The 22,253-nt window shown below is 45.3% G+C and overlaps 3 protein-coding genes across 11 annotated transcripts in view; 2 read left to right on the top strand and 1 right to left on the bottom strand.

Moving 5' to 3' along the window:
* Positions 1-1,231: 1,231 nt before the first annotated feature.
* On the bottom strand, positions 1,232-5,784 carry LOC124008480 (motile sperm domain-containing protein 2-like). Of its 8 annotated transcripts, XR_006834102.1 has the most exons (9): positions 5,275-5,391; positions 5,128-5,183; positions 3,741-4,778; positions 3,581-3,588; positions 3,115-3,175; positions 2,941-3,037; positions 2,664-2,793; positions 2,412-2,514; positions 1,232-2,085 (listed from the first exon to the last, which is right to left on the bottom strand). XR_006834102.1 is itself a non-coding variant. In XM_046319782.1 (8 exons), exons 5-8 carry the CDS (start codon positions 3,170-3,172, stop codon positions 2,074-2,076), a joined length of 477 nt encoding a protein of 158 aa, XP_046175738.1. In that variant the 5' UTR covers positions 3,173-3,175; positions 3,581-3,588; positions 3,741-4,778; positions 5,128-5,183; positions 5,275-5,391; the 3' UTR covers positions 1,232-2,073. The 8 variants fall into 8 exon arrangements, 6 of the variants coding, with proteins under 6 accessions (XP_046175738.1, XP_046175737.1, XP_046175734.1 ...); XR_006834101.1 differs by having other exon boundaries at positions 3,581-4,778; XM_046319782.1 differs by having other exon boundaries at positions 2,941-3,175.
* Positions 5,785-5,876: 92 nt separating this feature from the next.
* Positions 5,877-8,107, top strand: LOC124008097 (gem-associated protein 8-like). The gene is made up of 4 exons (XM_046319070.1): positions 5,877-5,965; positions 6,221-6,266; positions 6,421-6,817; positions 7,104-8,107. The coding sequence occupies exons 2-4, from the start codon at positions 6,264-6,266 to the stop codon at positions 7,361-7,363; spliced, it is 660 nt and encodes a 219-aa protein (XP_046175026.1). The 5' UTR covers positions 5,877-5,965; positions 6,221-6,263; the 3' UTR covers positions 7,364-8,107.
* Positions 7,410-22,253, top strand: part of LOC124008096 (neuronal membrane glycoprotein M6-b-like) — a 39,430-nt gene continuing 24,586 nt past the window's right edge. The window contains exons 1-2 of one of the 2 annotated variants that reach the window (XM_046319069.1): positions 7,410-8,449; positions 10,223-10,428. In XM_046319069.1, coding sequence (XP_046175025.1) covers positions 10,425-10,428 — 4 coding nt within the window. In that variant the 5' untranslated portion in view covers positions 7,410-8,449; positions 10,223-10,424. Of the gene's footprint in view, positions 8,450-10,095; positions 10,429-22,253 lie in introns of those variants that run through there. The other variant, XM_046319068.1, reaches the window with a different exon arrangement.

The raw sequence follows: 22,253 nt of genomic DNA, 5'->3' as shown, positions 1-22,253 counted from the left end.
AATACAGACCCAAATTGATGCTCAAAGCACCAAATATTAGTGTGATACAAACTAGGCTAACAAACCTGTTCCAACCTTTGTGAGAATGTATAATTGCCATTGTCCCTAGCTACCAACGTGGGCATCCTAGTGCAGCCTGCTATAATTGTCAAATCATACGATTATATTCCCCTGAGATTTGTAGCTTGTTTGTCGTGCAATGACTAAAAGCTGTTTTTGTTCTGCTTCCCTTCTCACATAATATATAACTGTTGGTCCCCCCATTTCCATCCCTGGGGTTTTGACACATTGTAAATTAGCTTCTTACTACACCCCCAAAATGGCTCGCATACTCTTCTCTTTACGGATTTCTAGTTTAAACCAACATTTGGGGGGCAGGCAGACATAGCCTACACAGAATGAGGACACATCACAAAACAGTTGTGGAACATGTTCTTTGGTTTCAAGCCAAGACAGACCAATAGCTGATATCCAAAGTGTCCAATAGAAGTATACGAAAATAGTTTAAGCTACAGAACCATGGTCAACAATGACAAATAGAAGTTGGGGGCAATAGTATCACCACTTAACAATCACACACACTGTATCTAATGTGCCAGTTGCTGTAGATCTCCACATCTGTTCTTGGAAGGCCGTACCTCAGCATCAAAGGGGGAGTCAAATAGTGAATCACACTCAATTAGTACAATAACAGTCAAGATAATTACACAAGCAAACTACCAGTGAGAGAAAAAAACACCTAGTGACCACATCTGTCACATGGAATGCGTGTCAGCCATTAAATTGTCTATCTTTGTCTGAGGTGTATCACCAAGCCGCCATGTCCCCAGCTAATCAGTGGAGGTGTTGGCAGGAGAACGTTTGTTTCTCTCTCCATCTACACCTCCCTCCAGAACGCCTGTCACATCAGCGGAGGTGAAAGGTCACCCCGGCGCCATCTGCTCAAGGCGGGGGTCCTCCGCCAAAAGATACCAACCACACACTGTGCAGTAGAGTAGACCAATTAAAAACAATGTTGCCTATTTCGTTCAGAAAAATGTATGAACGTGTCACTCCTAATTCCTTGAAGTGAGTTGGATGTGGAGTGCATAGTGACAGACAGGTGGTTTAAAAAACAACAACCCATTGATTACTTCCGTAAATATCTCAGAATGTGCATCAGAGCACAATTATTTTGCATTGGTGACAATGGGAGAGAAGTGAGTGAGTGTTATTATCTTTTAATCAAATCAATAAATGTGTTTATTTCATAGAGTACATGTAGGTATTTGGCTGGTTCTGCTTCTTCAGCTGAATTGAGGGGAAATGCTACAGGACTGTTCCAATGTAATGTAACAACGTAAATTACACTGTGAAAACACCAAGATGACATGTTGGCTATAAAATTATATCCATGGTCTTGCATTCATATAAACCCATAGTAAATAGTTATAGTTAGACATAATTCAGAAGATAGGTTGAAAAGGACCAATGCAGCTGTTTTTATCTCAATATCAAATCATTTTCTGGGTAACAATTAAGTAGCTTACTGTGATTTTAACTGAAAACATGGTCACCAGATAGGCTAAAACTCCATATCATCAAAACGGTCATGGCGAGAAGGGCTCCAGCTTTTGTCAAATTAATGTAAAAAGTTTCCAACCATAACCTAATTTTCCTAACCTGCTACGAAAAGTCAAGACAAAAGCTAGATCCCTTCTAGCCATCACCCACTCAAACAGCTCTTACACTAAAAGGGCATTATTATTACTTTCATAATTTCACAGTATTATTCCAACCTGATAGTGTGGAAATATAATTAAATTCAGTGTCCAAAGGCCATAGAGTGGATTGCGAGTAGTTCCTCATATTTCTGCTCCAATCAGAAATCCACTTTCATCCTGACTCCACTGTAACTGGTCTTTGGTCTTCTTCCTCCACTGTAGGAAAGTTTCAAAATGGCCACTCCCCAGTGTACTGTATGTAGAGGGCGGAGAAGCCCAAGGCCGTCAGTGCAGTCACCAGTACAGTCAAGAGCTTCTGCCACCACAGGCAGCAGTCCATCTTCTGTCCCAGCCTGGAGCTGCTGGCCATCTACTGAAAGACCTGGGGGAGGAACAGAGAGCACCAACAGCAACCGGGGCATATTAATTTGGCACCAACTGGAAGATAACAGACCGAAACATGGTGGGACTACCTGCCCTTGTATTCAGCTGCAAAACATTTAAAGACGTTTTCCCTTCCATATGGAACACGACCCAGGTGAAGTATCGGACCTTTTTCAGACCACAGACTGACTTCAGATGGACTTGATAGATTGAAAAGCATTTCAGCAGGCAAAGATAATAGTAAATATGAAATTGTCCTACTGATACATTTGCATAATAAGGATGTGTGTGTGTCAGTGTCTGTCGCCTGAGGTCACAACTCACCATGGTGTGCTTGTCTTGGTAGCCATTGATCTCCATTTTGTGAGACCTGTCAGTCAAAGGGCTGAGTGCCGACTTGATGTCCTCCAGCATGCGACACCGCAGCCTGAAGGTAAAGAAAGTAGAAGACCATTGGTAAACAGTCCCTACACATGCGTCCTCGAGGCCTTGTTGCTTTTAGTGACAGTCAACAAACCAGTACTCATAAAAACTGGTTTGAGTTGTGTTCTATGTGTGTACAATGGATGATGCTACCTGTGCTCCATTATTTTAGCCTTTGGGACGCCCTTCCAGAACTGGGCGAGGTCTGTGCTCCCCCCACTGCTACGTGGCTCCATCTCAGCAGCCATGATTAAGAAGCGATCCTGAGGAGAGCACAGGAACCCTAAGAGCCAATCAGAGAGGATGGAATTTGACCACAAACAATCAGAGGACAGCAACAAGGTCCTTGACCTTCTCAAAACATGAATGATGGGTTTGTATTACATAGCGACAGAGGAGATGAAAGAATTAGGGCTACGATATGTCGTACCTCCATGCAGGGACACAGTGATTTCCATACTCTCGCCCGCCCCACAACTGCTACTGCTTGGCTTCACCCTGTAATTCTCTGGGGCTGTGGTCCGCACCTGTGGCAAAACACAAACAAGGGTGCTCTCATACGAGTACATGTGACGGAAGCCCACCAGAAGAAAGGGATACTTACAGAACAATCTAGGGTAATACACCTGGAAGCAATTGATTATATATTTGATCAAATCCATGTCCTACAAGAGAAAAGAAAAGAGAGAATTCCTATTGTTCAAATATTTTCAACAAATAAACCAATAAATGTTTCAACCCGGCATGTGAGGATAAACTTGTTTTGAAAGCACATAGCTGTACTGTATGTCTCATGACATATTTTGAGCCCCAAGCTAAGGCATGACCCAGATTGGGCAACTCTACTTTGTCTCAATGTACTCCAGACAATGCTACTGTTTATACTGTCTTAGGCTCCTAAGAAACCACTCAGAGAGAAAAATGCAATAATACATTTAATAGTCAGCATCTAGTATTTCAGAGCTCGCCATCTACCACATGTTTCTGCTTGTCATGCACAGTACATAATATGGAAAATAAATAACAGAACATGAATGAGTATAGAATAGGTGAGGAAAGTTCAGGTTTACCTTAGTGTCTTCCCAACGGTAGTTTAAAAGGAAACCAAAAGACAAGCATTAGTGTGTAAAGATCCATTCAGTGACTTGTTAACACAATGTTTGGACATTGATACCAAGTTCCACAAAACAAATCAGCTAGAGGGGAATGAGAGGAGAGCAGACATCTTACAACGCAGTTTAGACCCGCTTCGGACATGTCAAAGATCACTGTGAGGGGAATCCCCGGTTCCCGCCGGGCGTAGCTCTCCAACCAGAAGGCCACGTACATTTTCTTCTCCGTCAACATCTTCACATCCTTCATGTGCAACTTAGCCCTGAACCAGACTGGGCAGACAACATACAAGCAAACCTCAGTCGCCTTCAAGGCAGATACCCAAATAGCTCAAAAAGACTAACTGTAATCCACCATACAAAAACACAAGATTGCCAATCCCAATCCTAATTTGAATCAGGAAACTACAATCTGAATAGTGAGATGGATGGAAAAATGATCACAGCACCCCAGAAGATGAGGCTTTTACAAGAGATAAAATGATGAGGGTGGCCATAAGTTAGGTCTCAGAAACAACATTTCTGAACCTTCTTGATTGTCCGTGTTTAATTATTATTATTATTATTTAAATACATACACAGTTTGTTGCAATCTTCATCATAGCCGTGGAGATAATGCATGCCAGACTCAAATAGAGACTTTGAACAGAGCTTTCATGATGTATGGAAGAGAAAGGGATATTAAAAACATGAATCAAACTGGACTATCAATGCTGTCTATAATAATAATAATAATACATCATTATACATATTATACTTATAAAGCACTATTCATTACATGAAGACATTTCAAATCAGGAAACATCTTATCAACACCATCATGTTCAACCAGTGGAAGTTTGTCAGCAATTTTCAAGAATGCCCAATAACAGGGTACGTGTCCTAGCCAAGCTATTCTACTGTTCTTTGTTGGAGCTATATATTAATTAATACAGCTATACAGTATGGGACAAGGCCACTGGTTGACATCAAGTCCCTGTAAAGGCAAAGGTCAATCCACCATTCTGTTTGAATTCTTTTCTCCACTGAAGACTCTCATCGATCATCTTCAAGGTGTCCTCCACCACAAAGTGGCGCCACTCCAGATAACCGTCAACCAAAACATCATCCTTCCATAACCTGTCCACATCCCTGGAGTCATACTTGTCTGACGAGTCTGTGGGAAAATGGATGACACTCAGTATTATTACTCTGTGCATTTGTGTGGTGCATTGAATTCAGTTGAGCTGCGGTGCACTGCTTCTGTCTTTAATTAAAAATATGTGATAGTTTCAGGTTAAAATACTCGATTTATGATTGGTATGGACAACTATGCAGCATCAAAACAGTGGCATATACTGAACACAGACACACACCTGGGTTGATATACACTTGAAAATGTGTAAATGCACATGGATTTCAGTGTTCTCTGGAGAAATGTTTGCTGATGTTGCGCAATCCTACTTTATCCTAATCTATACACAAACAGCTGTCCCGGGACTCCAAGTGGACACCAGAGTGCTCACCTTGTACATATTCGATACGAGATCGTTTTCTTGTTTCCTGTTTTCTTTTGAATGTCCTGTTTGAGAAGAAATGTTTCAAAATATCGCAAATTCTACAACTTTTACAAATAGCATGTCAACTTTGACTATTTTTATTATTAGGCTTACCTGCTCTGATAAAGCCGATATTGCATCTCTCGTGCTCAGAAGACTAGAAACCAAAACCAGTTGGCTGACGCGCTGTCTGGGAGGAAGTAAATCATGATGTTTCAATGTCAACTGTTACAGACAACTAACAGACAAACTGACACTCAAAATGCTTAAAAGCCACAATTCCATTTCGACAGTCTGACCCTGCCACTTTAATTGGTAAAGGCAAAATGGATGCAATGATTGTACAGTATGAGGTTGGATAGTTTTCAACATATTTTGTAGTCAACACTGAACACTCAAACATTATAATGACAACAAAAACAAACGATTTAATTTGGACTACAGCTGTAGCAGAGCACATGCATGACGCACAAATTGCATATAGAAAATATTCGGCACCTGTGTGTGTGTGCCACTGCCAATTGACAGGTGAACTTCTCTAGACCAGAGTTTTACCAAACTTGGTCTTGGGGCCCCCCATTACTGCACGTTTTGGGTTTTGCCATAGCGATACACTCAAATAACAAACTTGCAATATATGTATTCGTTTTAACTACCATCCACTAGGTGGCACCATGTAGTCGTGAACTAAAGATATATATATATATTTTTTTCAAAGGCTTCTGGGAGATTTTTCACCTGGTTCTTGGTTGCTGTATGCAGCGCGTGCGTTTGTCATCGCTTGGGTGTACTGCACTAAATGAAGGTAACTAACTATATACGTTATGTATCGTGCATTTATTCACAATGAGATCCCGTCTATAATAATGTTATAGCTATTGATGTTTGAGGATTTATCTATTTTATTTCTGGCGTGTGTCTAACCGCCAGCTTCCTCCAATCTTTGGATTGATATCGTTGTTCGCTGCTTCCCTGGAGCTCCTATGATAGCCAGCTAACGTTAGCCTGTACTTGTTTTGAAATAAGGTGTATTATGACCACAATGCATTTCCCTTTACAGACACTAGCTGCGATCTAAACCACGCTGCAGGAGAAGCACCACCATGGTAAGGTACCACATTGGACCTTTTTGGTTGGCCTAGTTCTGCACATTTCGGTTAGTTTTGCACGTGAACGTTGATGAAGCAATGTATGTTGGTTGGATGTTATCAATGAATCATGGTGATAACAATGTCATCCATCCTCTGTTGTCCTGGACAGGAGGACCATGGTAGCATCTACTCCTGGTTTGCCCACCCTGTGTATGGCCACTACTGGCAGCATTACCAGCAGGCAATGAACTGGCACCAGAGACACAGGCAGGCCTACAGAAAAGCCTGGGAGGCTGCCTACGGGCCAGGTTACCCCCAACAGTACCCCACTGCCCCCCAACGCTATGCAGACTGGCATGGGGGAGAGAGTGGGGGGAGGAGGGCAGAGAAGACGGTCGCTGCTAAGGACCATGTGGAAGAGGATTTGGAGGGGGGCACAGATGACGAGGAGGGGGGCGGAGAAAGTGGCTCGGACAGCGAGATCGAATGTGATGTCAGCAACATGGAGATCACAGAGGAGCTGCGCCAGTATTTTGCCCAGACTGAGCGGCACAAGGAGGAGCTCAGTGAGTGTGTGTGTGTGTGTGTGTGTGTGTGTGTGTGTGTGTGTGTGTGTGTGTGTGTGTGTGTGTGTGTGTGTGTGTGTGTGTGTGTGTGTGTGTGTCAGTCAGCTAGTCTATACTTTTAAAAGTTCCACAATGAGTGTTAATAACTCTATCATCATATTGCTGTATAAGTAGACAACTTAATGCACCAATACAACAACATTTAATGAATGAATTACATGTCATGAATTATGAAGTATTCTGAGGCTGACTTTAAAAGCCTTGTGTCTTGTGTTCCTCCCCACAGAGAAGCAGCAGCAGCTGGAGGCGGAGCAGCAGGATAATTACGTGTTGGCCGACCAAGACCTGCACAGAATATCCTGGCACAGCAGGTCGCTGCCCCCCTCTGAGCGGCCGGGCGAGCGCCGAGGCGCTGAGATGAAGAAGCTGTACGGGGAAGACGCGGCAAAGGTCCAGGGTATGGAGGCGGCCATGCAGCTCACCTTCGACAGAAACTGTGACAAGAAACAGCCCAAATACTGGCCTGTCATCCCTCTAAAACTGTAGCTCCACTACGGACGTCCATCTTCTTCCAATGGAGCCCACCGATACAGTTCCAGTCGAGACAACCCCCTGAAACATAGAGCTGAGAAACTGGGTCATGTTCAGTAGGGAGGAAACTGATTGAAACGGAGAGGTACTCCCTGCAACCTGATCATAAGTGCCTAAACATTCCCCTCTCACCATAACATCTTATGTCAACCAACATTTTGGGGGGGAATTTTGTTTCTGTCGTTCTTAGCCAGTTATTTCCGTTCTTCTGGTTTCACAATGAAATGACAAAATCATAAGATGCAGGCAGAAGAAGAGGACAGGTATACACAATTTGCATAAATGTTAAAGCTCCCCCAGCAAATTGAGTTTACAGACTCAAAAGTGAATCTCTTTTTCAGGCCACCTGTTCGGTCAACAAGCATGGTTTCACGTCCAGGTAGCCTTCAATCTATGATCCTCTTATTGTAGTTTTTTTTTTTTTTTGGGGGGGGGGGGGTTTAATTCCTAGTTAATTCAACCCTAAATGAAGAAAGATTGCTGCTAATTTGGTTTCACTAGATCGTTTTGATATCATCTTCAGACGCTGCTTAATAGCCTCCGACTCGATGTTTGTCTGCTTCTTTCTCAACATTCGGATGTCTGCCTCAGCGTGCTCAGGTAGAACAATGTGTTGGTTTCTTCCCGTGTGTCTTTCATATCAAAATCGTAAGCTTATTGATCTAGTTTTGAATAAAGAATGTTTGTGATGAATTGAAACTCTAATACGTTATCAGATTTGAAATGTCAAATTCTGTGTCAGTGAGGCTAATGATCATTTATGGCCCTGTAAATTGAATCTTGGTACATTGATTTAATTGGGTCTGTGTTCTGTTATATATGAGAATCCAGCCACTGAGTCGATTCTGGCATAGTTGTAGTGAAGGTTTTGGCCTGATTTTTGTTTAATGCAACTTCACCTAACCTTCGTCTTACTGTCACAGGAAACCAGGTGGTCCAACTGCTAGAAAAAAGGCCAGCACACAGAACCAGGTCTACACACGCTTGACATTTACATTGGGGTCATGGTGCAACAAACCATTGGTGGCGTTCTGTGTCAGGGTAGGAGTTGCAGAGGTCTTCCGTCACCTGCCATTTCACTCTTAGCCCACTGGCCATGGTTGCCAAGCCAAGAGGTCAAATGTGATATTTTATAGAACAGTGCCTTGCGAAAGTATTCGGCCCCCTTGAACTTTGCGACCTTTTGCCACATTTCAGGCTTCAAACATAAAGATATAAAACTGTCTTTTTTTGTGAAGAATCAACAACAAGTGGGACACAATCATGAAGTGGAACGACATTTATTGGATATTTCAAACTTTTTTAACAAATCAAAAACGGAAAAATTGGGCGTGCAAAATTATTCAGCCCCCTCAAGTTAATACTTTGTAGCGCCACCTTTTGCTGCGATTACAGCTGTAAGTCGCTTGGGGTATGTCTATCAGTTTTGCACATCGAGAGACTGAATTTTTTTTCTTCCTATTCCTCCTTGCAAAACAGCTCAAGCTCAGTGAGGTTGGATGGAGAGCATTTGAACAGCAGTTTTCAGTTCTTTCCACAGATTCTCGATTGGATTCAGGTCTGGACTTTGACTTTGCCATTCTAACACCTGGATATGTTTATTTTTGAACCATTCAATTGTAGATTTTGCTTTATGTTTTGGATCATTGTCTTGTTGGAAGACAAATCTCTGTCCCAGTCTCAGGTCTTTTGCAGACTCCATCAGGTTTCCTTCCAGAATGGTACTGTATTTGGCTCCATCCATCTTCCCATCAATTTTAACAATCTTCCCTGTCCCTGCTGAAGAAAAGCAGGCCCAAACCATGATGCTGCCACCACCATGTTCGACAGTGGGGATGGTGTGTTCAGGGTGATGAGCTGTGTTGCTTTTACGCCAAACATAACGTTTTGCATTGTTGCCAAAAAGTTCAATTTTGAACATCTGACCAGAGCACCTTCTTCCACATGTTTGGTGTGTCTCCCAGGTAGCTTGTGGCAAACTTTAAACAACACTTTTTATTGATCTCTTTAAGAAATGGATTTCTTCTTGCCACTCTTCCATAAAGGCCAGATTTGTGCAATATACGACTGATTGTCGTCCTATGGACAGAGTCTCCCACCTCAGCTGTAGATCTCTGCAGTTCATCCAGAGTGATCATGGGCCTCTTGGCTGCATCTCTGATCAGTCTTCTCCTTGTATGAGCTGAAAGTTTAGAGGGACGGCCAGGTCTTGGTAGATTTGCAGTGGTCTGATACTCCTTCCATTTCAATATTATCGCTTGCACAGTGCTCCTTGGGATGTTTAAAGCTTGGGAAATCTTTTTGTATCCAAATCCGGCTTTAAACTTCTTCACAACAGTATCTCGGACCTGCCTGGTGTGTTCCTTGTTCTTCATGATGCTCTCTGCGCTTTTAACGGACCTCTGATACTATCACAGTGCAGGTGCATTTATACAGAGACTTGATTACACACAGGTGGATTGTATTTATCATCATTAGTCATTTAGGTCATTGGATCATTCAGAGATCCTCACTGAACTTCTGGAAAGAGTTTGCTGCACTGAAAGTAAAGGGGCTGAATAATTTTGCACGCCCAATTTTTCAGTTTTTGATTTGTTAAAAAAGTTTGAAATATCCAATAAATGTCGTTCCACTTCATGATTGTGTCCCACTTGTTGTTGATTCTTCACAAAAAAAGACAGTTTTATATCTTTGTTTGAAGCCTGAAATGTGGCAAAAGGTCGCAAAGTTCAAGGGGGCCGAATACTTTCGCAAGGCACTGTAATTTCCTCCCCTACCATAAACACTGAATTTACTTCTCTTGTCCCCTTCAAGTTTATTACATTTCACAAGACCCAGCATCGACGTCACTCACCCTTCCCCAGTCCCTACGGGATGGGGTGCATTGAATCCGGGGAGAGCGTGTACTGGTGCTCCAGTGTGCGACCTGCTACCCTGCACGAAACAGCTCCCTGCTTGCATAACTTTTTGACACATCGCATCCGACCAAGCACTGAAGTTCTACGAAAGTAACACAATGGGTAGGTGCAATTATTCCCAAATACTTTCCTTTTCTTCAACTGGAAAAGACATGCCTACACAAGTTGTCTTTTTTTAACTTCTTCATGCTTGGGTACATTTTTAATGTCATAGCAATAGTGTTCAACAGGTTAGTGCTTGATTTAGTGGGCACGTAGACAGCCTACAAGCATGATCAATTGACAAGATTAAGGCGATGTTAAATGGATTTTCTTTATGGTGTCAAGTATAAATTCTGTCTGAACTGCGCTCTCGTAGTTCATTTGCCAAATCTAGTCTACAGGCTAATGCATGAATGCTGAGCACGTTCTGTGATTTGACTGATTTTACGCACAACAATAAAAAATAATAATCCAATTAACTAATAGGTTTACAGAATGTTTTGTATTTTGTTTTGTATTCTGTATTATATTTGATATTATATCAGCTTTTTCTGTTTACACTAATAAATGAAGTGCATGCGGTGACAGATCGTGTCTGTGTGAATCTGGGTGCACGTCCTCGTGTGTGTGTGTCCTGGCCCCTGTTGTAGCCCAAATGGATGGGACAGAATTCAAGTGATCTGTCTCAGCTGTGGCCTTGGAATAATTCAGTGAATACTGTACATTTTCTCCGCCGTGTATCCATGGAGTCTGATGGCAGACTACTCTCTGCCCCAATAGAGCCTGGGGATATTCTCGGTGCTGTGTTGAGCGCTGAGTTATAAATGCAATGAATGAGTTTGACTTGTGACACGGGACTGAATAATCAAAAGGGAACTATCGCGCTCTACACTGACTGACTACCCATGAGGATCTCACTTATTTGTCACTGCCCTCTCTGTTGAATGGAACCCAGATAGCTTTGTTTCTAGCCATGTCGTGTCATTGTTTCAGCCTTGGTCTGTTGTTATGGCTGACCGTGACAGATTTGCATGACACTGGCTGTGCTCTCTAGCAACAGCAGCCTTTAACACTCTGACGTCAGCCAACCTCTCCAACAAGACACCATCTCTCTCTCCCCTCTCTTTGCTCTCCTCTCTGGTTGGTTAGGAAGCTGTTGAGTTACTGCTTCATGAAGCGCTTCACAGACAGAGATGGCCCCAATTGGCTAATTTCTCTCCCCTGAAACTATTCCACAGGTACTGTGGAAATGAGAATGTGTTCTCGGTCAATTTACCTGGTAAAATAAATGGCCATTGTTTATTTAACTAGGCAAGTCATTTAAGAACAAATTCTTATTTACAATGACAGTGGGTTAACTGCCTTGTTCAGGGGCAGAACGACAGATATGTACCTTGTCACCTCAGGGATTCGATCTAGCAACCTTTCAGTTACTGGCCCAACGCTCTAACCACTAGGCTGCCTGCTGTTGATTGTGAGTTGAGCAGCGAAGAGCCTCTTAAACACACACATTGACGAACACAAGCAGATACACACACACACACACACACACACACACACACACACACACACACACACACACACACACACACACACACACACACCACCCTAGGTGAACTAACGTAGGATATTTGGGTAAACAGAGGACTGGAGCGGAGGTCTTACTCCTCTCTCTTTCCTCTTTTACTCCACTTCTCACTGTAAAGAAATCTCCATGACTGCCATAGGCTGTCTGGCTACTGTAGCCAATCCCGTGGTAGGAGTCATTTCTGAGACTTTCATGCAACCATTGGTTTCTCTGGTCTCTGAGATGGAAGATGGAGGGATCGTTGAGATGACTTGTTGCCATAGCGACACCTATGTATGCTGGGAGTTTAAAGGCACCATCTCAATCCTGTTACGTGTGATCTGGGAACACTCATGTGCGCGAACATACACAGGCCGAGCATGCCCATTTGTAGCCCTGTCATTCTTTCCATCTACATGGGAACCATAATTATGACAATACTAACCTCCGAGGCCTGTACGTTCTCTCTCCTGCAACATTACTTATTATTGGCCTCTGAATGATCGCTGTAAAGGATTCCATTGGAGCGACAGGCAAGGTGCAACATTTTAACATTTTCCTGGGTGGTGGGGGAGCGGGATGTTTTGAAGCAGAGGCCCTGGTCATGTGACCCTGGCTTCCTGGCGGATATATGAAATGGGGAAGGGGAGGGGGGGTACCTGCTGTGGGGATGTGATGTGACATCATGTTGAGCTGCCTGCAGTATCTGGGCCAGAGGGATTACGGGGCTAGTCAGATAAAACAGTGGGGGGCGGGGTAGGAGGGCTGGGTTAAGCATGTCAGCAAAGACAGTGGTGAGATATTGTGAGTTGTTAATGGAGACCCCACGGTCCCGTCTCAATTTCCATCCTCAGCTCCTTGGCTTTTGAGCTCTCTGATGAGAAGATGTTGTACGAGATAGACGGGAAAGCAAAATGCATTAATGATCTGTTTTATCAAACAAATCAATTTTATTTATATAGCCCTTCGTACATCAACTGATATCTCAAAGTGTTGTACAGAAACCCAGCCTAAAACCCCAAACAGCAAGAAATGCAGGTGTAGAAGCACGGTGGCTAGGAAAAACTCCCTAGAAAGGCCAAAACCTAGGAAGAAACCTAGAGAGGAACCAGGCTATGTGGGGTGGCCAGTCCTCTTCTGGCTGTGCCGGGTGGAGATTATAACAGAACATGGCCAAGATGTTCAAATGTTCATAAATGACCAGCATGGTCGAAATAATATTAAGGCAGAACAGTTGAAACTGGAGCAGCAGCACGGTCAGGTGGACTGGGGACAGCAAGGAGTCATCATGTCAGGTAGTCCTGGGGCATGGTCCTAGGGCTCAGGTCCTCCGAGAGAGAGAAAGAAAGAGAGAAGGAGAGAATTAGAGAACGCACACTTCGATTCACACAGGACACCGAATAGGACAGGAGAAGTACTCCAGATATAACAAACTGACCCTAGCCCCCCGACACAAACTACTGCAGCATAAATACTGGAGGCTCAGACAGGAGGGGTCAGGAGACACTGTGGCCCCATCCGAGGACACCCCCGGACAGGGCCAAACAGGAAGGATATAACCCCACCCACTTTGCCAAAGCACAGCCCCCACACCACTAGAGGGATATCTTCAACCACCAACTTACCATCCTGAGACAAGGCTGAGTATAGCCCACAAAGATCTCCGCCATGGCACAACCCAAGGGGGGGGGCGCCAACACAGACAGGATGACCACATCAGTGAATCAACCCACTCAGGTGACGCACCCCCTCCAAGGATGGCATGAGAGAGCCCCAGCAAACCAGTGACTCAGACCCTGTAATAGGGTTAGAGGCAGAGAATCCCAGTGGAAAGAGGGGAACCGGCCAGGCAGAGACAGCAAGGGCGGTTCGTTGCTCCAGAGCCTTTCCGTTCAACTTCCCACTCCTGGGCCAGACTACACTCAATCATATGACCTACTGAAGAGATAAGTCTTCAGTAAAGACTTAAAGGTTGAGACCGAGTTTGCGTCTCTGACATGGGTAGGCAGACCGTTCCATAAAAATGGAGCTCTATAGGAGAAAGCCCTGCCTCCAGCTGTTTGCTTAGAAATTCTAGGGACAATTAGGAGGCCTGCGTCTTGTGACCGTAGCGTACGTGTAGGTATGTACGGCAGGACCAAATCAGAGAGATAGATAGGTAGGAGCAAGCCCATGTAATACTTTGTAGGTTAGCAGTAAAACCTTGAAATCAGCCCTTGCTTTGACAGGAAGCCAGTGTAGAGAGGCTAGTACTGGAGTAATATGATCACATTTTTGGGTTCTAGTCAGGATTCTAGCAGCCGTATTTAGCACTAACTGAAGTTTATTTAGTGCTTTATCCGGGTAGCCGGAAAGTAGAGCATTGCAGTAGTCTAACCTAGAAGTGACAAAAGCATGGATTAATTTTTCTGCATCATTTTTGGACCGAAAGTTTCTGATTTTTGCAATGTTACGTAGATGGAAAAAAGCTGTCCTTGAAATGGTCTTGATATGTTCTTCAAAAGAGAGATCAGGGTCCAGTGTAACGCCGAGGTCCTTCACAGTTTTATTTGAGACGACTGTACAACCATTAAGATTAATTGTCAGATTCAACAGAAGATCTCTTTGTTTCTTGGGACCTAGAACAAGCATCTCTGTTTTGTCCGAGTTTAAAAGTAGAAAGTTTGCAGCCATCCAAAAGCAGCACTAAGGTCTAGGAGCACGAGGACAGATGCAGAGCCTCGGTCCGATGCCAGTAAAATGTCATTTACCACCTTCACAAGTGCCGTCTCAGTGCTATGATGGGGTCTAAAACCAGACTGAAGCATTTCGTATACATTATTTGTCTTCAGGAAGGCAGTGAGTTGCTGCGCAACAGCCTTTTCTAAAATTTTTGAGAGGAATGGAAGATTCGATATAGGCCAATAGTTTTTTATGTTTTCTGGGTCACGGTTTGGCTTTTTCAAGAGAGGCTTTATTACTGCCACTTTTAGTGAGTTTGGTACAAATCCGGTGGATAGAGAGCCGTTTATTATGTTCAACATAGGAGGGCCAAGCACAGGAAGCAGCTCTTTCAGTAGTTTAGTTGGAATAGGGTCCAGTATGCAGCTTGAAGGTTTTAGAGGCCATGATTATTTTCATCATTGTGTCAAGAGATATAGTACTAAAACACTTGAGCGTCTCTCTTGATCCTAGGTCCTGGGAGAGTTGTGCAGACTCAGGACAACTGAGCTTTGAAGGAATACGCAGATTTAAAGAGGAGTCCGTAATTTGCTTTCTAATAATCATAATCTTTTCCTCAAAGAAGTTCATGAATTTATCACTGCTAAAGTGAAAGTCATCCTCTCTTGGGGAATGCTGCTTTTTAGTTAGCTTTGCGACAGTATCAAAAAGGAATTTCGGATTGTTCCTTATTTTCCTCAATTAAGTTAGAAAAATAGGATGATCGAGCAGCAGTAAGGGCTCTTCGGTACTGCACGGTACTGTCTTTCCAAGCTAGTCGGAAGACTTCCAGTTTGGAATGGCGCCGTTTCCGTTCCAATTTTCTGGAAGCTTGCTTCAGAGCTCTGGTATTTTCTGTGTACCAGGGAGCTAGTTTCTTATGAGAAATGATTTTAGTTTTTAGGGGTGCAACTGCATCTAGGGTATTGCGCAAGGTTAAATTGAGTTCCTCAGTTAGGTGGTTAACTGATTTTTGTCCTCTGGCGTCCTTGGGTAGACAGAGGGAATCTGGAAGGCCATCAAGGAATCTTTGTGTTGTCTGTGAATTTATAGCACGACTTTTGATGTTCCTTGGTTGGGGTCTGAGCAGATTATTTGTTGCAATTACAAACGTAATAAAATGGTGGTCCGATAGTCCAGGATTATGAGGAAAAACATTAAGATCCACAACATTTATTCCATGGGACAAAACTAGGTCCAGCGTATGACTGTGACAGTGAGTGGGTCCAGAGACATGTTGGACAAAACCCACTGAGTCGATGATGGCTCCGAAAGCCTTTTGGAGTGGGTCTGTGGACTTTTCCATGTAAATATTAAAGTCACCAAAGATTAGAATATTATCTGCTATGACTACAAGGTCCGATAGGAATTCAGGGAACTCAGTGAGGAACGCTGTATATGGCCCAGGAGGCCTGTAAACAGTAACTATAAAAAGTGATTGAATAGGCTGCATAGATTTCATGACTAGAAGCTCAAAAGACGAAAACGTCATTTTTTTGTCCCAGTGGTTGCTTCTCGAGAGGAGAGTTGTGACCTGTCCCCTGAGTTATTCAGACACTTTTATCCCAATGTGTATGTAACTCCCCTCTCCTCCCTATATGACTCTCCTTCCCTATGTAACTCCCCTCACTCCCCAGCATCCACGTTCAGAGTCTCTGATGAGAGGGAGCTAGGCGTCTCCTTAGCGACCGCCAGCGTAGGGGCGGGGCGAGAGCATGCAGAGAATGGCCTGGTGGGAAAGTGGGTCATCCTGCCAGATTACGTCCCGTGTGCCTGGCCCTGTCCTCTCTGCCCCGTCTAACCAGGGGAGCAGAATTAGGAGTCGCTGCTGTGTTACAGCCCTCAATGTCCCCCTAGTCCCAGCTGTGGTTGACTTAATCAGAACACCCACAGGCACTCTCCCAGCCAACGTTTCCCTTTTACAGGGAGCAAAGTCAATTAAAACGGCCAGGATTAGATGAAGCTTCAGCAGGAGGCTCCTAATGCCCACTCCCAGATAGTGTGTGTGTGTGTGTGTGTGTGTGTGTGTGTGTGTGTGTGTGTGTGTGTGTGTGTGTGTGTGTGTGTGTGTGTGTGTGTGTGTGTGTGTGTGTGTGTGTGTGTGTGTGTGTGTGTGTGTGTGTGTGTGTGTGTATTAGTTAGCTTTTTTGGTTGCTGGTGTTTGTGATCAGTCGTATGTGTATTGATGAAACTCCGTCCCCACCCGATAGGCAGTAGACACGCATATCATCACTGGACAGGTTGCTGCTATCCCAGGTGAGTACGATACGAGACTCAGACGACGGTTCAGAGAGGGTTCAGGGGTCAGACAAGGGCAGCCCATTGGTGGAAACGCAGTAGGCTGGAGTAGGGTGACCTAATGGGGGTCATGAGAATCATGGGAACTTGTTCAAGAACATGGGTGTGTCGCAAATTGCACCCTATTCCCAATAAAGTAGTTCACTACTTTTAGAGAACCATTAAATAGGGAATAGGGTGCCATTTGGGATGATGCAGATGCATGCAGACTGCCTCTGGGGGTGGTATGCTTGGTGTTCTTGGTGCATTGAGAAAATCCTGTTTTCTCTCCTTCTTTTCTCTAATGGATGGAGAGCCCCGCAAGCGGTGGAGGGGAGCAGGCCCCCGGGGGCTTTAAATAACTCTGAAGAGGGAAGGAGCCAGAGACAGCTTGAAGCGTAAACAAAAAAAACATGACCGTGCGTTCCAAAGCCTCTGTCAGGGTGGCCATCCACTAACTCTGGGGAGAAGGTCTGTAGATGATGCCATAAGTTGACCTGCTGATGACCAAGACAGAACATCCACCCACAGGGCTGATTATATCGGCTGCTGTTTCTTTTCCAAACTTGACCGGGCGCTCTTTACAGCCATCCGTATTTAGCTCGGGATTTCAAAGATTTGCACTTCATTGACTTCAGCTGTCGGAGAGAACACCGAAGACGTGTCCTAGGAACCGATCGCATCATTAGATTAATAGATTTCAACCAGCTATGACTGTCGTCAGGTTGACATGTCACCATAGCAACAGCAATTGACATCCCCCTTGGGCTGACATAATCTCTCTGTTGAGTCGATATTTGAATCGACTCACATGTTGACTTGTAGAAGATCGGACCGATCCGTTTTGCCAAGTCAGACACCCATACATATCCTTAAACGGAATTGGTTAAGTTTTGTAAACCGATTTCCAAAATGGAGGTGCTTTGGGAGTGGGACAGAATTAGAGGACATAACTGCAGTGTTGTTTCCAGGGACATCAAAGGGAGGCCAGGCTGTTCCTTTCTCCCCATTAACTCCACATCGGAGGGCATAATGGAGCCGTAATGGCCTCATTACTGGGAGATTGACGACCCCATTGTGGCTCCAGCGGCTCTAGTTCCTCTTTGTTCCACAGTAATGAGGAAGGAGAGGCGTCCCGGTCCCGCTCCTTAATTCATATTCAGAGTTTTTTTTTAAACTGTTATTTTGTGGTCATAAGAAAGTAAGTAGTCATTTCCTCTGAGGAATTAAAGGCACGGTTCCATTGTTGAGCTCTTTTATAAAGGGAAGCCATGTAGCTGACATCTTTGGTTCAGTGCATTTTCTGGGACATAGAATGAGTCAGCAAAGACTAGTGATCAGGGTAGCCTGATCTAAAGAGAGAGCGACAGAGAGAGTTAGTTCTTGGCCTGTCTAGACCGCATTTGTTAGTCCTTAGTGGATAATTCAGTCAGTATACAGGATGCAGTCATATGGCTACAGAGGATTAATATACAGGGATATTAAATCCCTACATTCCCCAATGACCCTCCCAACCACAGACTAACCATAGAAATATAATAACTAGAACAGCTGTTTTTGGTTTGACACTATGGTCAAGGATTCTATGATTGGGGCTGATATCTACTCTACTTGACCAAAGCCCAATGTCTAACTCTGCAGGAGATTTCCAGAGAGGATATACAGTATTGGCTTGACCTGTTATATCTCCTAAATTGGAACAGATTGGATCTGAACCTCAAAGAGTGTGTAGTGTGTGTGTGTGTGTGTGTGTGTGTGTGTGTGTGTGTGTGTGTGTGTGTGTGTGTGTGTGTGTGTGTGTGTGTGTGTGTGTGTGTGTGTGTGTGTGTGTGTGTTTATGTGTGCGGAAGGAGAGAGTGCCAGGGCCCACTGTATCTCATCTTCTGGACAAGTGCTTAATCTGTTACCCAGCATAAGGGATTATTGGATGTGGGGGGAAATGGACCCTGAGGTTCACCCAGGAGGTTTGCTGTTTGCTCCCCCTCTATGACCATTGGATGGTGTGTGTGTGTGTGTGGGGGGGGGGGGGGGGGGTGTCTATGTGTGCATGTGTGTGTGACGATATTCAACCTTCAGGAGCTATAGTGTTGGAACTGCACTGCCCAGTGCTCAGCTCAGCCTGAGCCTCCATGTGAAGATTTTTCCACCACATATTGGACCCTCAGAGTCTGACTCCTGATGACATTCTGTAAAACACCTGTTTGTGCTCTGAAAGCCCCTTTCCTGGACAGTTGTGTGGCTCTGCTACAACAGACAGAGCACGAGGCTTTGTCCAGCTAGACAGCAAGCGTTTGAGCTGCATTAGGCCACGTGCATCAGAATTAATACCTTATTTAAGAGGATTCGGGGCAGATGGCGTCCCTTTGTTTGAGGATGTCTGTGTATTAGAAAACGAGCTGAACAATAGTACACAGAGAAAATGAATTCAAATTAAATATGAATATGTAGTTTTCTTTGTAATTTTATTGTCCAGCATGAATTATCTTATATTTTGTTAGGATGGGGAAGTCTGAAACCATCCCCCAAACTGTAGGCCTATACACCAGAACTACAGACCAAATAAAGCCTAGACTACTCTGTATTATATTCTCTCTCAGTATCTCCCTCTCTCCTCTTCTCCCTCTCTGCTCTTCTCACTCTCTGCTCTTCTCCCTCTCTCCTCTTCTCCCGCATCTCCCTCTTCTCACTCTCTCCTGTTCTCCCTCTTCTCACTCTCCTCTTTTCCCACAACTCCCTCTTCTCACTCTCTCCTCTCCTCTTCTCCCTCATCTCACTCTTCTCCCTCTCTCCTCTTTTCCCACAACTCCCTCTTCTCACTCTCTCCTCACCTCTCCTCCCGCATCTCCCTCTTCTCACTCTCTCCTCTTCTCCCTCTCTCCTCATCTCCCTCTTCTCCCACATCTCCCTTTCTCCTCTTCTCCAGCATCTCCCTCTTCTCCCTCTCTCCTCATCTCCCTCTTCTCACTCTCTCCTCTTTTCCCTCTCTCCTCTTCTCACTCTCTCCTCACCTCCCTCTTCTCCCTCTCTCCTATTCTCTACTCTCTGTAGATCACCCACTCTCTCTTTCTAGCCCTCTAGTCACCAGATGGAGAGTGGGCTCTTCTCTCCCTCTTCTCACTCTCTTCTCCCTCATCTCCCTCTTCTCCCCCTCTCCTCTTCTCCCCCTCTCCTCTTCTCCCTCATCTCCCTCAACTCCCTCATCTCACTCTTCTCCCTCTCACTTCTTTTCCCACAACTCTCTCTCCTCTCCTCTTCTCCCTCTCCTCCCGCATCTCCCTTTCTCCTCTTCTCCCACATCTCCCTTATCTCCCTCTTTCCTCATCTCCCTCTCCCCTCATCTCCCTCTCCTCATCATCTCCCTCTTCTCACTCTCTTCTTCTCCCACATCTCCCTTTCTCCTCTTCTCCAGCATCTCCCTCTTCACCCTCTCTCCTCATATCCCTCTTCTCCCTCTCTCCTCATCTCCCTCTCTCCTCATCTCCCTCTTCTCACTCTTTCCTCTTCTCCCACATCTCCCTCTCTCCTCTTCTCCCACATCTCCCTCACTCCACATCTCCCTCTTCTCCCTCTCTCCTCATCTCCCTCTTCTCACTCTCTCCTCTTCTCCCACATCTCCCTCTCTCCTCTTCTCCCTCTCCTCTTCTCCCTCTCTCCTCATCTCCCTCTCTCCTCATCTCCCTCTTCTCACTCTCTCCTCTTCTCCAGCATCTCCCTCTTCAACCTCTCCCCTTTTCCCGCATCTCCCCCTTCTCACTCTCTGCTCTTCTCCCTCTCTCCTCTTCTCCCGCATCTCCCTCTTCTCACTCTCTCCTGTTCTCCCTCTTCTCACTCTCCTCTTTTCCCACAACTCCCTCTTCTCACTCTCTCCTCTCCTCTTCTCCCTCATCTCACTCTTCTCCCTCTCTCCTCTTTTCCCACAACTCCCTCTTCTCACTCTCTCCTCACCTCTCCTCCCGCATCTCCCTCTTCTCACTCTCTCCTCTTCTCCCTCTCTCCTCATCTCCCTCTTCTCCCACATCTCCCTTTCTCCTCTTCTCCAGCATCTCCCTCTTCTCCCTCTCTCCTCATCTCCCTCTTCTCACTCTCTCCTCTTTTCCCTCTATCCTCTTCTCACTCTCTCCTCACCTCCCTCTTCTCCCTCTCTCCTATTCTCTACTCTCTGTAGATCACCCACTCTCTCTTTCTAGCCCTCTAGTCACCAGATGGAGAGTGGGCTCTTCTCTCCCTCTTCTCACTCTCTTCTCCCTCATCTCCCTCTTCTCCCCCTCTCCTCTTCTCCCCCTCTCCTCTTCTCCCTCATCTCCCTCAACTCCCTCATCTCACTCTTCTCCCTCTCACTTCTTTTCCCACAACTCTCTCTCCTCTCCTCTTCTCCCTCTCCTCCCGCATCTCCCTTTCTCCTCTTCTCCCACATCTCCCTTATCTCCCTCTTTCCTCATCTCCCTCTCCCTCATCTCCCTCTCCTCATCATCTCCCTCTTCTCACTCTCTTCTTCTCCCACATCTCCCTTTCTCCTCTTCTCCAGCATCTCCCTCTTCACCCTCTCTCCTCATCTCCCTCTTCTCCCTCTCTCCTCATCTCCCTCTCTCCTCATCTCCCTCTTCTCACTCTTTCCTCTTCTCCCACATCTCCCTCTCTCCTCTTCTCCCACATCTCCCTTCCACATCTCCTCTTCTCCCTCATCTCCCTCTTCTCACTCTCTCCTCTTCTCCCACATCTCCCTCTCTCTCCTCCCTCTCTCCTCTTCATCTCCCTCTCTCCTCATCTCCCTCTTCTCACTCTTCCCTCTTCTCCCACATCTCCCTCTCTCCTCATCTCCCTCTCTCACTCAGCATCTCCCTCTTCACCCTCTTCCCCTTTTCCCGCATCTCCCCCTTCAAACTCCTCCTCTTTTCCCTCTCTCCTCTTCTCCCTCTCTCCTCTTCTCCCACATCTCCCTCACTCCACATCTCCCTCTTCTCCCTCTCTCCTCATCTCCCTCTTCTCACTCTCTCCTCTTCTCCCACATCTCCCTCTCTCCTCTTCTCCCTCTCTCCTCTTCTCCCTCTCTCCTCTTCTCCCTCTCTCCTCATCTCCCTCTCTCCTCATCTCCCTCTTCTCACTCTCTCCTCTTCTCCAGCATCTCCCTCTTCACCCTCTCCCCTTTTCCCGCATCTCCCCCTTCAAACTCTCTCCTCTTTTCCCTCTCTCCTCTTCTCCCTCTCTCCTATTCTCTACTCTCTGTAAATCACCCACTCTTTCTTTCTAGCCCTCGAGTCACCAGATGGAGAGTGGGCGGTGTGTGTGCGTGTGTTTTTGTGTGATAGTTTTGTGCGTTAGTGCAAGTGCATATGCGAGCGTTGACGTGTGCATTTTTGTGTGTCAGTACTGTGAGTTTGCACATTGGTGCATGTGTGTGCTA

The sequence above is a fragment of the Oncorhynchus gorbuscha genome, linkage group LG21 (genome assembly GCF_021184085.1).
Source record: "Oncorhynchus gorbuscha isolate QuinsamMale2020 ecotype Even-year linkage group LG21, OgorEven_v1.0, whole genome shotgun sequence".
Lineage (NCBI taxonomy): Eukaryota > Metazoa > Chordata > Actinopteri > Salmoniformes > Salmonidae > Oncorhynchus > Oncorhynchus gorbuscha.
The sequence above is the reverse complement of the archived record's forward strand: the minus strand, read 5'-3'. Positions and strand labels throughout refer to the sequence as shown.

Bases quoted from the DNA above. Each gene is read 5' to 3' on its own strand.
- LOC124008480 (XM_046319778.1), bottom strand. From the start codon at position 3,172: ATGGATTTGATCAAATATATAATCAATTGCTTCCAGGTGTATTACCCT. The intron at 2,794-2,940 runs GTACGACATATC...ATTGGCTCTTAG, and splicing joins CACTGTGTCCCTGCATGGAG to GGTTCCTGTGCTCTCCTCAG. The intron at 2,515-2,663 runs GTAGCATCATCC...CTTTACCTTCAG, and splicing joins GCTAAAATAATGGAGCACAG to GCTGCGGTGTCGCATGCTGG.
- LOC124008097 (XM_046319070.1), top strand. The intron at 6,818-7,103 runs GTGAGTGTGTGT...TCCTCCCCACAG, and splicing joins GCGGCACAAGGAGGAGCTCA to AGAAGCAGCAGCAGCTGGAG.